The 12930-nt window shown below is 40.7% G+C and overlaps 1 protein-coding gene across 3 annotated transcripts in view; it reads left to right on the top strand.

The window, feature by feature from the left end:
- Positions 1-9744, top strand: part of LOC122685299 (nephrocan-like) — a 30950-nt gene extending 21206 nt beyond the window's left edge. For all 3 annotated transcript variants that reach the window (XM_043889921.1, XM_043889922.1, XM_043889923.1), the window contains 2 exons: positions 9-910; positions 8942-9744. In XM_043889921.1, coding sequence (XP_043745856.1) covers positions 9-910; positions 8942-9389 — 1350 coding nt within the window. In that variant the 3' untranslated portion in view covers positions 9390-9744. The remainder of the gene's footprint in view (positions 1-8; positions 911-8941) is intronic.
- Positions 9745-12930: the final 3186 nt, after the last annotated feature.

The following is a 12930-nucleotide window of genomic DNA, read 5'->3' as shown; positions in this document are numbered from 1 at the left end:
TAAAATAGCTATCTAACTTTACCCAAATGTTAGCTCTAGAAGATTTTCTTCTGTTGGCCAGTGGCACAGAGTCAGTAGAAAACGACACTTTCAAAACTCTGAGTACTTTGAAGACCTTGGAACTCTGGAAAAATAAGTTAAGACGGGTCCCCCGTGCTCTCCCGGCCAGCCTTGAAGTGTTAAAACTAAATGATAATTCAATATATGTGCTTCACGGATCTGATTTTGAAGGACTGAAGAGATTAAAAATCCTTGAACTGAAGAACAACCTGCTATCTTCCGTCTCTCCCAGCATGCTCTCCTCCCTTGTCAGTCTGCAAAGCTTGACGTTAGACGCCAACAACATCGAGAATGTGCAGGGACCGCTGGCCCTTCCCCATCTGAAACATCTGAGCATGGAGAACAACAAGCTGCATCTCATACCAGCTAGCTTCTTCACTTCCCTTCCGTCTCTGCAATTTCTCAGTTTCAGTAGTAACTTTCTGATTAAAATTCCTATTAACCTGCCCAAATCTTTGCTCTCTTTAAAAATGGAGAGAAACCGGCTCAAAGCGGTGAGGTTTCGAGATATGAAACACTTGGAGAATCTTTCCCACCTTTACCTGTCAGAAAACTCACTCTCTTCCATCGAGGGGGCCCAACTTCTTGCCAATTTAACCACTCTCGAGGTGTCCCAAAACCAGCTCCAGACGTTGCCCCTCCGACTGCCAGCCCGGCTACAAAAGCTGGATATCAGCAATAATCTGATTCGGAAGGTTACGGCGCAGGATTTCCGGGACCTCCGAGATTTGAAGCACTTGTTTCTGGACAACAACATTGTCAGCTTGTTTGAAGCTGGAGCCCTGCAGAAGTGTTCCCAGCTCTCCAATCTGGCCTTGGAGCAGAACCTCCTCCTGTCTATACCTCTGCGGTAAGTGAGCCTTATCATCTGTGTAACTCACCAGAGTAGTCTTCCAAAGATGGGGGCAACTAAGTACATTATAGAAGAAAGAAAAGTAGGCCAAGTAAACGTAATTTATCTGATTAAAGCTATCCAAGGGTTCAGAGGCAGACATTTTAAACAAGGGTTTGGGATCTCCAGCCCTCAAGCTGACTCCTACACTAACTTACCTTGCCTGTGGGACAAGATACCAAAAGGAGATCTATATTAGAGATCTGTATTAGAAGCAACTCAGCTTCAGGGAAGTATGCTAAGGAACATCACAGGGGGCTATTACTTGTAGAAATATGTTCTGGTTTTCTAAACTATGGCCTGGATCCAGCAACAGGCCCCCTAGGCATGTGCTTAAGGGGGTGCATGCTTCGTCCTATCTGACTCTTTACAACTCCATGGACTGTAGCCCGCCAGGTTCCTCTGTCCATGGAATTTTCCAGGCAAGAATATTGGAGTGGGTTGCCATTTCCTACTGCAGGGGATCTTCCTGACCCAAGGATGGAACTCGTGTCTCTTGCATCTTCTGCACTGGCAGGCAGATTCCACTGCACCATTTGGGAAGCAAGACGTGTGCTTAACCACTAGCAAAGCAAGGACCCCAGGAAAAACTGAGGGGGGACATGTAGTAAGACATTTATATTTTTAAAAGCATTGAAATAGTATCTAAGGGAAACATCAAAACCTTGACATCTAACATTGTATTTGTTTTGAGTTATGTATTTAGGAGCCTTGCGTTTCTCAGTGCTGTGGGGTGCTGTGTGGTTTGCTGTGGGCCCGTCTGTGAGTGTGAGTCAGTTTGTGTTGGTCTTACTTGTGTTTTCAGCTGCTGCTTCTATTTTCTTTCTCTCACACACAAACACACATATATCCTCATACTCTGGCACTTAATAATTTTTTTTCCAAATATCCCTACTTCTATCCCCAACCCACTGTACTTGCTCCCCTCTAACCAAGTTATAATCTGTAACTAATATGTTTATGTTAATTGACTCTATTTATTTAACTTTTATCCCATGTTTCACATTTTAAAGTAGAATAAAAATAGAAGAGTAAGTACTGTTATTCTCCTAAAAAAGATACTATGTTGTTTATTAAATGTGCCTATCGGCAGATTCTTTTTCTTTTCAGCACTTTATAGAAAAAAGGCTTCCTCTTCTATTATCGTTATCAAATTTCTCACAATTAATATATCAACTTAGGGCTTCTGTAGGATCCTGTGGCACTAGATTTACTTATTGTCATTGTTCATTATGATAAATTTTCTTATCAATGAGAAAGGAATAAAATTATCTTTTATATAGATAGATGTTCATTTTTTTTCTAGTTCAAAAAGAGATTTTAAAAGTATATGGTATGTTAACTATCCCCAGTGCAAAAGAGCAAAAGGTGATTTTTCAAACTGAAATCTGTATTTAAAATTCTATATTGAGAATGATTTTAAAATAATCAATTTCTCTTAATGAATAAGCATGCATATACACTCAATTTAATTCAACAAGTATGTTTTGGCATTCACCATGTGCCAGGTACTTTACCAGGCACTTGGGATACATCAGTCTAATAAAGAGATAAAACTTCTTGCTTTTAAATTCTAGGAATGAAAGAATGACAACATAATATATAAGTAAACTATATAACATTTAGATATTGTTAGGTGTTCTAATTAACAACAAAATACAAGCAGGGTTACCAGGTTCAAGACTGTAAAGAGTGGGGGTAGCTGGTTGTAATTTCTAATAAGGTAAGAATAGTACTCCCCTTGTAAAGGTAAGCTTTAAGCAAAGACTGGAAGAAGCTGACAGATTTAGCTGTAATGCTATTTGCCGGGCAGTGGGCAGGATGGGGGGAGTGGGAGTGTTCTAGAAACAACAGCCAGTACAAAGGCCCTAAGGCTAGAGCATGTGGGCAGTATTTCAAGACTCTCATTCTTAAGACCAAGATCATGGCTTCCGGTCCCATGGCTTCCGGTCCCATCACTTCATGGCAAATAGATGGGGAAACAATGGAAATGGTAATGGTTTTATTTTCTTGGGCTCCCAAATCACTGCAGATGGTGACTGCAGCCATGAAAGTAGAAGATGCTTGCTCCTTGGAAGAAAAACTCTGAAAAACCTAGAGAGTGTATTAAAAAGCAGAGATATCACTTTGCTGACAAAGGTCTGTATAGTCAAAGCTATGGTTTTTCCAGTAGTCATGTACAGATGTGAGAGTTGGACCATAAAGAAGGCAGAATGCTAAAGAATTGATGCTTTTGAACTGTGGTGTTGGAGAAGACTCTTGAGAGTCCCTTGGACAGCAAGGAGATCAAATAAGTCAATCCTAAAGGAAATCAGTCCTGAATATTCATTGGAAGGACTGATGCTGAAGCTGATGTGAACTGACTCATTGGAAAAGACCCTGATTGCTGGGAAAAATTGAAGGCAGGAGGAGAAGGGGATGACAGAGCATGAGATGGTTGGATGGCATCACCGATTCAATGGACATGAGTTTGAGCAAACTCTGGAAGACAGTGAAGGACAGGGAGGCCTGGAGTGCTGCAGTTCATGGGGTTGCAAAGAGGCAGACATGACTGAGTGACTGAACAACAACATTCTTGTTATTTAAATAATTTCTCTGCTATATTTTTGATTACTACATGCTCCTCCAAAAAATATGAATCAAGTAAAAAAGTCAAAACAGGTTAGGGAGTGACTATATCACCTAAGGATTCTCAGTGGGCTATGACAGCCATGGACAAAACTGTGAACTTAGTGAATTTTTCTATTCAGGTGACTTTTAGAAAGCATTTGGGGAAGTAATCCTGCTAAGTTTAATGAGTGAAAAGTAGCATAATTATTCTTCATTACTTCTGACAGAGTATCTGTGTTTTCATAAGTGACTACAAAAAGCACAGTGCTTTTACCCAACAGAGTGTATAATGGGTTTGTAAGCCTACTGCTTAAAACTCAACATTCGAAAAACTAAGATCATGGCATCTGGTCCCATCACTTCATGGCAAATAGATGGGGAAACAATGGAAATAGTGAGAGACTTTATATTTTTGGGCTCCAAAATCACTGCAGATGGTGACTGCAGCCATGAAATTAAAAGACACTTGCTCCTTGGAAGAAAAGCTATGACCAACCTAGACACTATATTAAAAAGCAGAGACATTACTTTATCAACAAAGGTCTGTCTAGTCAAAGCTATGGTTTTTCCAGTGGTCATGTATGGATATGAGAGTTGGACTATGAAGAAAGCTGAGTCCCGAAGAATTGATGCTTTTGAACTGTGATGTTGGAGAAGACTCTTGAAAGAGTCCCTTGGACTGCAGGAGGACCAAACCAGTCAATCCTAAAGGAAAGCAGTCCTGAATATTCATTGGAAGGACTGATGCTGAAGCTGAAACTCTAATACTTTGGCCACCTGATGCGAAGAACTGACTCATTGGAAAAGACCCTGATTCTGGGAAAGATTGAAGGCGGGAGGAGAAGGGGACGACAGAGGATGAGATGGTTGGATGGCATCACTGACTCAATGGACATGAGTTTGAGCAAACTCCGGGAGCTGATGATGGACAGGGAAGCCTGGCGTGCTGCAGTCATGGGGTTGGAAAGAGTGGGACACGACTGAGTGACTGAACTGAACTGAAGCCTGCTGCTGCTGCTGCTGCTTGGTCGCTTCAGTCCTGTCAGACTCTTTGTGACCGCATGGACTGTAGCCCGCCAGGATCCTCTGTCCGTGGAATTCTCCAGGCAAGAATACTGGAGTGGGTTGCCATGCCCTCCTCCAGGGGATCTTCCCAATCTAGGAATTGAACCCAGGTCTCCTGCATTGCAGGCAGATTTTTTACCACTGATCCACCAGGGAAGCCCTTGCAAGCCTGAGCTAACCCTAATTTTCAAATCTGATTTCACAATTGAATTATCTGGATAACTTTTAAAAAGCCCATTCATGCCTAGACCTCACTTCAAACCAATTACATCATCACCCCAGGCATCAGTATTTTTTAAAAACTCCCCAGATGAATTTAAGGCGTAGCCCAGGTTGAGGACACTGGGAAAGGACAATGGGGCAAGTAATGAGCTACCAGAGGGTATATGCCCATGAGGCATAAATGAAGCCACACAACTCTCTACTCTGTCAGAGAACTTGGCCTGTGTTCTTGTAGAAAGTGATCTTTAAATTCCCCATCATGACCACCAAACCCCTACTCTGCAACTTTTCTTTGAACCTGAAATTTGGAAGGACCCAAAAAAGTTTTTCCATGGTTTCCCTCCTATAAAGAATTAAAACACAATACTATTTATTCCTTGGGCTTCCCTGGTGACTCAGCTGTAAAGAGTCTGCCTGCTAATGCAGGAGACAAGGTTCTATCCCTGGGTCGGGAAGATCCCCTTAAGGAGGAAATGGCAACCCACTCCAGTATTCTTGCCTGAAAAATTCCATGGACAGAGGAGCCTGGCGGCCTACAGTCCATGGGGTCGCAAGAGAATCGGACACGACTGAGCGACTCAACAACAACTTAGAACTTAGACTACCCAGAACCTGGGTCTCACTTTTTGCTGCTTCTCATTTCACCAGTCTGCAGCTCAGGGAACAAAGATAAGTTACACCGTTCCTTCATTATTCACAATTTAGATAATTCAAATCCAGAATAGCTTTCTACAACCTAATGAAGCTAGTTAGCATTTTCTCTTACACTCAAGTGCCATCTACTGACAAAATGGGGGTGTTTCTCTTTTTACTCTAAAAAGGGATACTGCCCAAAGAACAAACAGCATTTCTAGACACTTGTTTGTCTTAAAATCAGGGCTACATTTTTATAAAAATCAGACTTATAAAGACAAATTATATCAAAGAACTAAATGATTGCCAAAAGATCACAAAAGCAGAAGATTCTTCTTATAATACCATTTTGATTCTCCATAGTAACATGAAAGAAAAATAAGATACTCCTAAGAACAGGTACAGTTTTTGGCTACCCAGCTGATAACTGAATAACTGTGTTTGTTTAAAAGAAAAGCTTGGCTTGCTCATTGTCTTTAGTTAACATTTTTATGTGACTTCTGTGCAGTGAACACTTGGAAAATCAGAAGCTTTAAAAAGCTAAATAACTGGGACTTCCCCAGTGGCCCAGTGGTTAAGACTCCACCTCCAATGCAAGCGGCGTGGGTTCAATCCCTAGTTGGGGAACAAAGATCCCACATGCTGTGGATGTGGCCAAAAAAAAAAAAAGAACTAAATTATTTACCTGAAGTCACATACTAGTAGATAGAATAGCCAGAGTTAGAACTCAAAGTCTTAATAAGTAGACTCGACTCTTGAGTTTACCGTATCTTTCCTCAGCTGTGCCCCTTGTACCCTCAATAGTTACAGAACCTTGGTTGCCGCATCATCACCAATTAACAGTCTATTTTTTCTTGGGGAAAAAAAAAGCTACACACTGATTTTCTGTATAACTTTTAGAGATGTAAGCTGGATAAGCTGGTGTGTGCAGAAAGTTACATTCTCTCAGGGATTAATTTCAAACTGAATTTAACTGTGGATATCAATTTGAAAATTGTTAATTGTGTTAACAACAAACTTATTAAGAGAAAATGTCTTTGCAGAAGCTTATACCACACTGTTAAAATGTATGAAGTGATTTTCCCTGGTAAATTAACCTATTTTGTCAGGTAAATTTAATTCCAAATTTTAAAAAAGTCACTTTAAACAAGCATGACTTTAAAATATTCAGAAGCACAAATACTTATGTGTGTATATGTATTATATGGTTTAGGAGATGAATACAAATATAAAATACATAAACATAAATATAAAATGTAAATATCAAAGAAAAAAACCAAGGGCAAAATTTAGGCTAAGTGCCAGTAACTGTGGGCTTCCTGGTGGCTCAGATGGTAAAGAATCTGCCAGCAATGCGGGAGACTAGGGTTCGATCCCTGGGTTGGGAAGATTCCCCTGAAGAAGAAAATGGCTACCCATTCCAGTAACCTAAAAGATTAACCTTTTAGAATTAAATTCACCTGAAAATAACACTATAACAAGCAAAAGGTAATATTGTGGTAAAATACGGTTAAATTAATTTGTTTCTTTCTCTTTGGCATAGCAGTCATATGACCGAGACCACCATAAAAAATTCCAGTGAATACTAAAAAGCATGAAATAGAATACGTTCACACGGCATGAAGATAGCATTTGGATGGTATTTTGCGGGACTTTTTTTCCCATAAAACTTTTTCACTTATTGCACTTCATAAAGAGAATAGCACTTAATGGAAAGTTGTTGACTCACAGAAAGATTTTCAGTTCACAACTGTGATCCTTTTTTATTTTTATCAACAGTCGTTAGCATGAAATTTTTCAAATTGGTATCCGCAGTTAAAATTTTTTTTCCTGATTATACAGCAATACCTGTTCAAGGTTGAAAACTTTGTGTGCTGAGAAATGAAGGAGTCATCCATAACTGCTCAATCAGAACCCATGTCTAGCCATAAGTTGTTTTTATTTATTTCAAATCAGTTCATTTTGTCTTCTATTGTCCCCATTTAACATTATTGTGTAGCTTTTCTCGCTCTCTTTTTTTTTTTTTTAATAAATATCACTATGGACTCAGAGATCTTAATTCATTCAGTGAGTTATGGTTATTTATAGTTGCTAGTCTCTTTTGATGCTCAAATTTCATTAGTAGGAGCCTCTCCAAGCTGGCTCCTGTGTTCATGGGACACAATACCATTATCTCTATTTTTTTTTTTAATTGTGGTAAAGCACACATAACATAAAATTTACCATGTTAACCATTTTAAAATGTAGAATTCAATGTTAACTATATTTGCATTGTTGTGCAACCAGTGTCCAGAACTTTTTCGTCTTGTGAAACTGAAACTCTGTACCCATTAAACAGCTCCTCATTTCCTCTCTCCCCTAAATCCCTGACAACCGCTATTCTAACTTCTGTTTCTATGAATTTGACTACTCTAGACATCTTATATAAGTAGAATCATACAGCGGTTATCTTTTGAAGTATTTGGAGGTCAGTCATGTCAGACTCTTTGTGATTCCATGGACTGCAGCCCACCAGGCTTCTCTGTCCGTGGAATTATCCAGGCAAGAATACTGGAGGGGGTTGTCATTCCCTTCTCCAGGGAATCTTCCTGACCCAGGGGTTGAATCCAGGTCTCCTACATTGGGGCAGATTCTTTAACATCTGAGTCACCAGGGAAGTTATCTTTTTATGACTAGCTTTTTTTCCCACTTAGCATAGTATCCTTATTCATGTTGTAACATGAGTCAGAATTTCCTCCGTTTTAAGGCTGGATAATATTCCATTGTAGGTACTTATATTTTGTATTTTGCTTATTCATTCATCAATCAGTGGACATTTGGATTGCTTCCACATTTTAACTACTGTGAATTTGACATGGGAGTATAACATGGGTACATAAGTATCTCTTTGAGACCTTCCTTTCAATTCTTTTGAGTATATACACAAAAGTGGAATTTCTGGATCACATGGCAATTGTATTTTTAATTTGGGGAGGACCACCATACTGTTTTCCATATCATCTGTACCATTTATACTCCCATCCACAGTGCACAAAGGTTCCAATTTCTCCACTCTTGTTAACACTTGCTATTTTCTGTATTTTTGATAGCAGCCACCCTGATGGGTGTTCCACTAATCTCTGAACACTTCATTGCATTCTGGTTCAGATGTTCTAGCCTACTTTGCCCTAGACATGGAATTAGCCGTTTTTTCAAGATTTTCACTGGAAGAGAAAAATGTATGAATATAAAATAGAAGAAATCAGAGGCTTAGGAAATAAGTTCTGTGAGAAAGGGTTAAAGACCAATAGGTAAGCCTGAGGTTTGTACTTTTAATTAACTTTTCAAAATAAAGCTTGTTTTCTAGCTTCAGAGGGAACAGAACGGTACAGCAAAGGTGGATGTTGCTCAGTCCGAGTTGCCTCGGCAGTTTGGAATGCCGGTCACAGCCTCCTCTCATCCTGTTTCCATGCTTTGCAGGCTCCCGGGAACCTTAGCCAGGCTGGACCTAAAAGGCAATGCCATCCAGGACATTGCTGAGAGGGAGGTCAAGGATCTGAAGCAGCTTCAGGTTCTAAACCTCAGGAACAACAAGCTTTCCGCTTTAGACCTCAAAGCCCTGGAGGTGCTGCCTCGCCTCCGGCACCTGTATCTGGATGGAAATCCGTGGAATTGCACCTGCAGTCTCCTGAGGGCCAGGGAGGTCCTGAAGGCCAAGGGCACAGATGTGAGGGGAGGACTGTGCGCAGCACCAGCTGAGCGACAAGGGGAGAGCTGGATGTCTTCCAAGAAGATCATGAAGCAATGTGAGCATCACTTACGTCTGACCGAGAAAAGCAAAGAGACCAAAAAGAAACCAAAGCTGGAGGAGCACGCCAGCATCAGAATCAATGTGGATGATGATTATTATGATTATGAGATAGATTAAGGATGAGCTTTGTTTGCAGTTTAGAAAAAGGTTTTGTTTCTTTCTTTCTTAAATGTAGACCTCATTTTTAGAGCAGTTTTAGGTTCATAGCAGAATCGAGAGCAAAGTACAGAGATTTCCTGTATACCCCCTACCCCTACACAAACATAGCCTCCCCCATTACAACATGTCCCACCAGATGTGGAACATTTATTACAGTTGATGAACCTGTATCAATGCATCATAATCACCTAAAGCCCACAGTTTATGTTGGGGTTCACTTTTGGAGTTGTACATACTATCAGTCAGTTCAGTCGCTCAGTTGTGTCTGACTCTTTGCGACCCCATGGACTGCAGCACGCCAGGCCTCCCTGTCCATCACCAACTCCCAGAGTTTACTCAAACTCATGTCCATTGAGTCAGTGATGCCATCCAACTATCTCATCCTCTGTCATCCCCTTCTTCTCCCACCTTCAGTCTTTCCCAGCATCAGGGTCTTTTCCAATGAGTCAGTTCTTCGCATCAGGTGGCCGAAGTATTGGAGTTTCAGCTTCAGCATCAATCCTTCCAATGAATATTCAGGACTGATTTCTTTTAGGATTGACTGGTTTGATCTCCTTGCTGTGCAAGTGACTCTCAAGAGTCTTCTCCAACACCACAGTTCAAAAGCATCAATTCTTCTGTACATACTATGGGTTTGGACAAATATATAATGACATGTATTCACCATTATAGTATCACACAAAGTAGTTTCACTGCCCTAAATGTCCTCTTTGCTCCACCAAAAATGCTTTTTAATGTTCAATCTCTTAAGCAGAAATAGATAATACATATAGATATGCAAAATTTTTAAATAAGTTTTTCTTTTTTGTTTAATGAATGAAATGACAGTTAAGTTGAAATGACAGTTAAGATAAGTTGAGGTGGGAGGAGTAACGTAGAAAAGATCAATGGTCAGAAGAAGATGTAAATTCCTACCATGTTAAAAGTAATTTGTGTTTTATACTGAAACCTAGACAAACAGTAATGCCTAATAAAACCGCAATCTAACTTCCTGCAAATTGAGCAGATCATTTTATTAAATAAAAAGTGATGATTTCATATATGAAGCTGGTACCTAAAGGCCTACACTATACACTTTGCTTACAAGAAATAAAAACTGACTCTAACTTCAAGCAGGAAAGAATTTATTGGAAAGATTGGGACTAGCTCACAGAATCAAAGGAAAAACTGGAACATATGGTAAGGATGGAGATCAGGTCTACCCCAGGGCCCCAGGGAAAAGAACGTAATGGAGAGTCCCTGCGCTTTTTCAGGGTTCTCTCTGCAGAACGCAGTGTTCCACTATTATCAGTGTTATTAATAGCTCCCCTCTTCTCAAGAGTCACATCCTCAGAGGGAGAGACTAATTGTTCTACCTTGAGTCACATGTTTGCCTTTAACTAAGGGACGGAAGCCAAGGGTACTCTGACAGTCTCCCCACAGCCAAAGGGAAATCAGAAAGGGAAATGTAAACTGGCACTGTAATTACCGCAGATCTCCCTATACCAGGCTTCCTGAAAAGATCACGCTTTAGTTACATTCAGTTTTCTCCAGGGACCATAGTCTCCGCTGTGCCTCCCTTTTGATTAACTGCATGCATTTGAGAGCTGCCTGACAGAGGATACAGGCGTGACTGTGGGATAATCTTCTACCACCTACCTGTGAAAATGTGCTGTGTGCTTAGTCGGTCAGTCACGGACTCTGCGACCCCATAGACTGTAGCCTGCCAGGCTCTTTTGTCCAAGGGATTTTTCAGGCAAGAACAATAGAGTGGGCTGCCATTTCCTCCTCTGGGGACTTGTGAAATGATCTACTTGCAAATAAATTTAAAACCCATCAAAATCAGCTGCTGTTCTAAGCAATAAAATTTATCCGCTATAGTAGTCTACAAATATTTTCATCAAAATGACAAAGAAAGAAACTGTAGTGATTGAGTGGATGAGCAAAGATGCCCATAAGAAGCTAAAACTTTCTCCAGAATGCTATGTTTTAAGTTAATCTTTTGGCAAATTTTGCATTACTTGCTTTATATCCGTATTTTCTTCTCCCCAGATCTTTATAACATTGATATTCCTTGGAGAAGAGCCTACTAATATTGTCATTTCTAGTACTCCTTGGCACATTGACAGGTATCCCAAATACGTGTGCACAGATGTGCAGAAATCAGGAAAGTCATATGGTTTTCCTTGCTATTGTGTGGCGCTTCAATTCTTCTAATGAGTTAGACCACAGTTCTTTCTAACAAAGATGAATGGTGCTTGATGTGTAATGATTTATACTCACTGATTGCATGGATATTGATAATCAGAAGTCTCACGCAATGAGGACCTTGAGAAAGAATCTAGTCTTGTACAGGTGAGGGAATTCAGGCTCATAGGGGTGAAGTGACTATTCAGTTCAGTCGCTCAGTCATGTCCAACTCTTTGCGACCCCATGGACTGCAGCATGCCAGGCCTCCCTGTCCATCACCAACTCCCAGAGTTTACTCAAACTCATGTCCACTGAGTCGGTGATGCCATCCAACCATCTCATCCTCTATTGTCCCCTTCTCCTCCTGCCTTCAATCTTTCCCAGCATCAGGGTCTTTTCCAATGAGTTAGCTCTTCACATCAGATGGACATTGTGACTACTGGGTCCACACATATAGGAAGTGGCAGAACCAGAACTTGATTGCATCCAGCCTTTTGACTTCAGTCCAGTACTGTTTCTACTATAGCATTCAAAACTACGTTAAGATTCCCTTAGCACATTCTACTCACAATGTCTTGAGTGGGATAGGTTCTGTATTCATCTGCGTGGGCAGCCATAACAAAATACCACAGGCTGGGTGACTTAAGTAACAGAAAATTTGTTCTGGAGGCTAGAAGCCCAAGGTCAACATGTTGTGAGGGTTGGGTTTTGGTGAGGTGTCTCTTCCTGATTTGAAGAGGACTGTCTTCTCACTGTGTCCTCACATGGCTTCTTGTCTGTGTGCACACACAGGGGAAGAGAGACATCTCTGACATCCCTTCTTCTTATAAGGACACCAGTCCTATTAAATTAGGCCCCACCTTTGTGACCTCAACTAACAGTAATTAAGGGCTTCCCTCATAGCTCAGTTGACAAAAGAATCTGCCTGCAATACAGGAGACCTGGGTTTGATTCCAGGGTCGCGAAGATCCCCTGGAGAAGGAAATAGCAACCCATTCCAGTTTTCTTGCCTGGAGAATCCCATGGACAGAGGATCCTGGCAGCCTACAGTCCATGGAGTTGCAAGAGTCGGACATGACTTAGCGACTAAACCACCACCACCTCCCTAGAGGTCCTGTCTCCAAATACAATCTCATTGGAGGTTAAGGCTTAACATATGAAGGAAACTTGGGGACACAATTCAGTCCATGACAGTATTTATCTAACTTTCTATCTACCTATCTACCTGTCAATTTATCTCAATTTCTGACTCTTGATTAAGTTTGTTGATGAATTTACATAAAAAAGAAAAGGTTGAAAGGGCAAGAAAGGGAAATTATAAGGCCCAATT

This window comes from Cervus elaphus, chromosome 28, assembly GCF_910594005.1.
Source record: "Cervus elaphus chromosome 28, mCerEla1.1, whole genome shotgun sequence".
NCBI lineage: Eukaryota > Metazoa > Chordata > Mammalia > Artiodactyla > Cervidae > Cervus > Cervus elaphus.
Note: the sequence above shows the minus strand (reverse complement) of the source record. Positions and strands in the feature narration are given on the sequence as shown.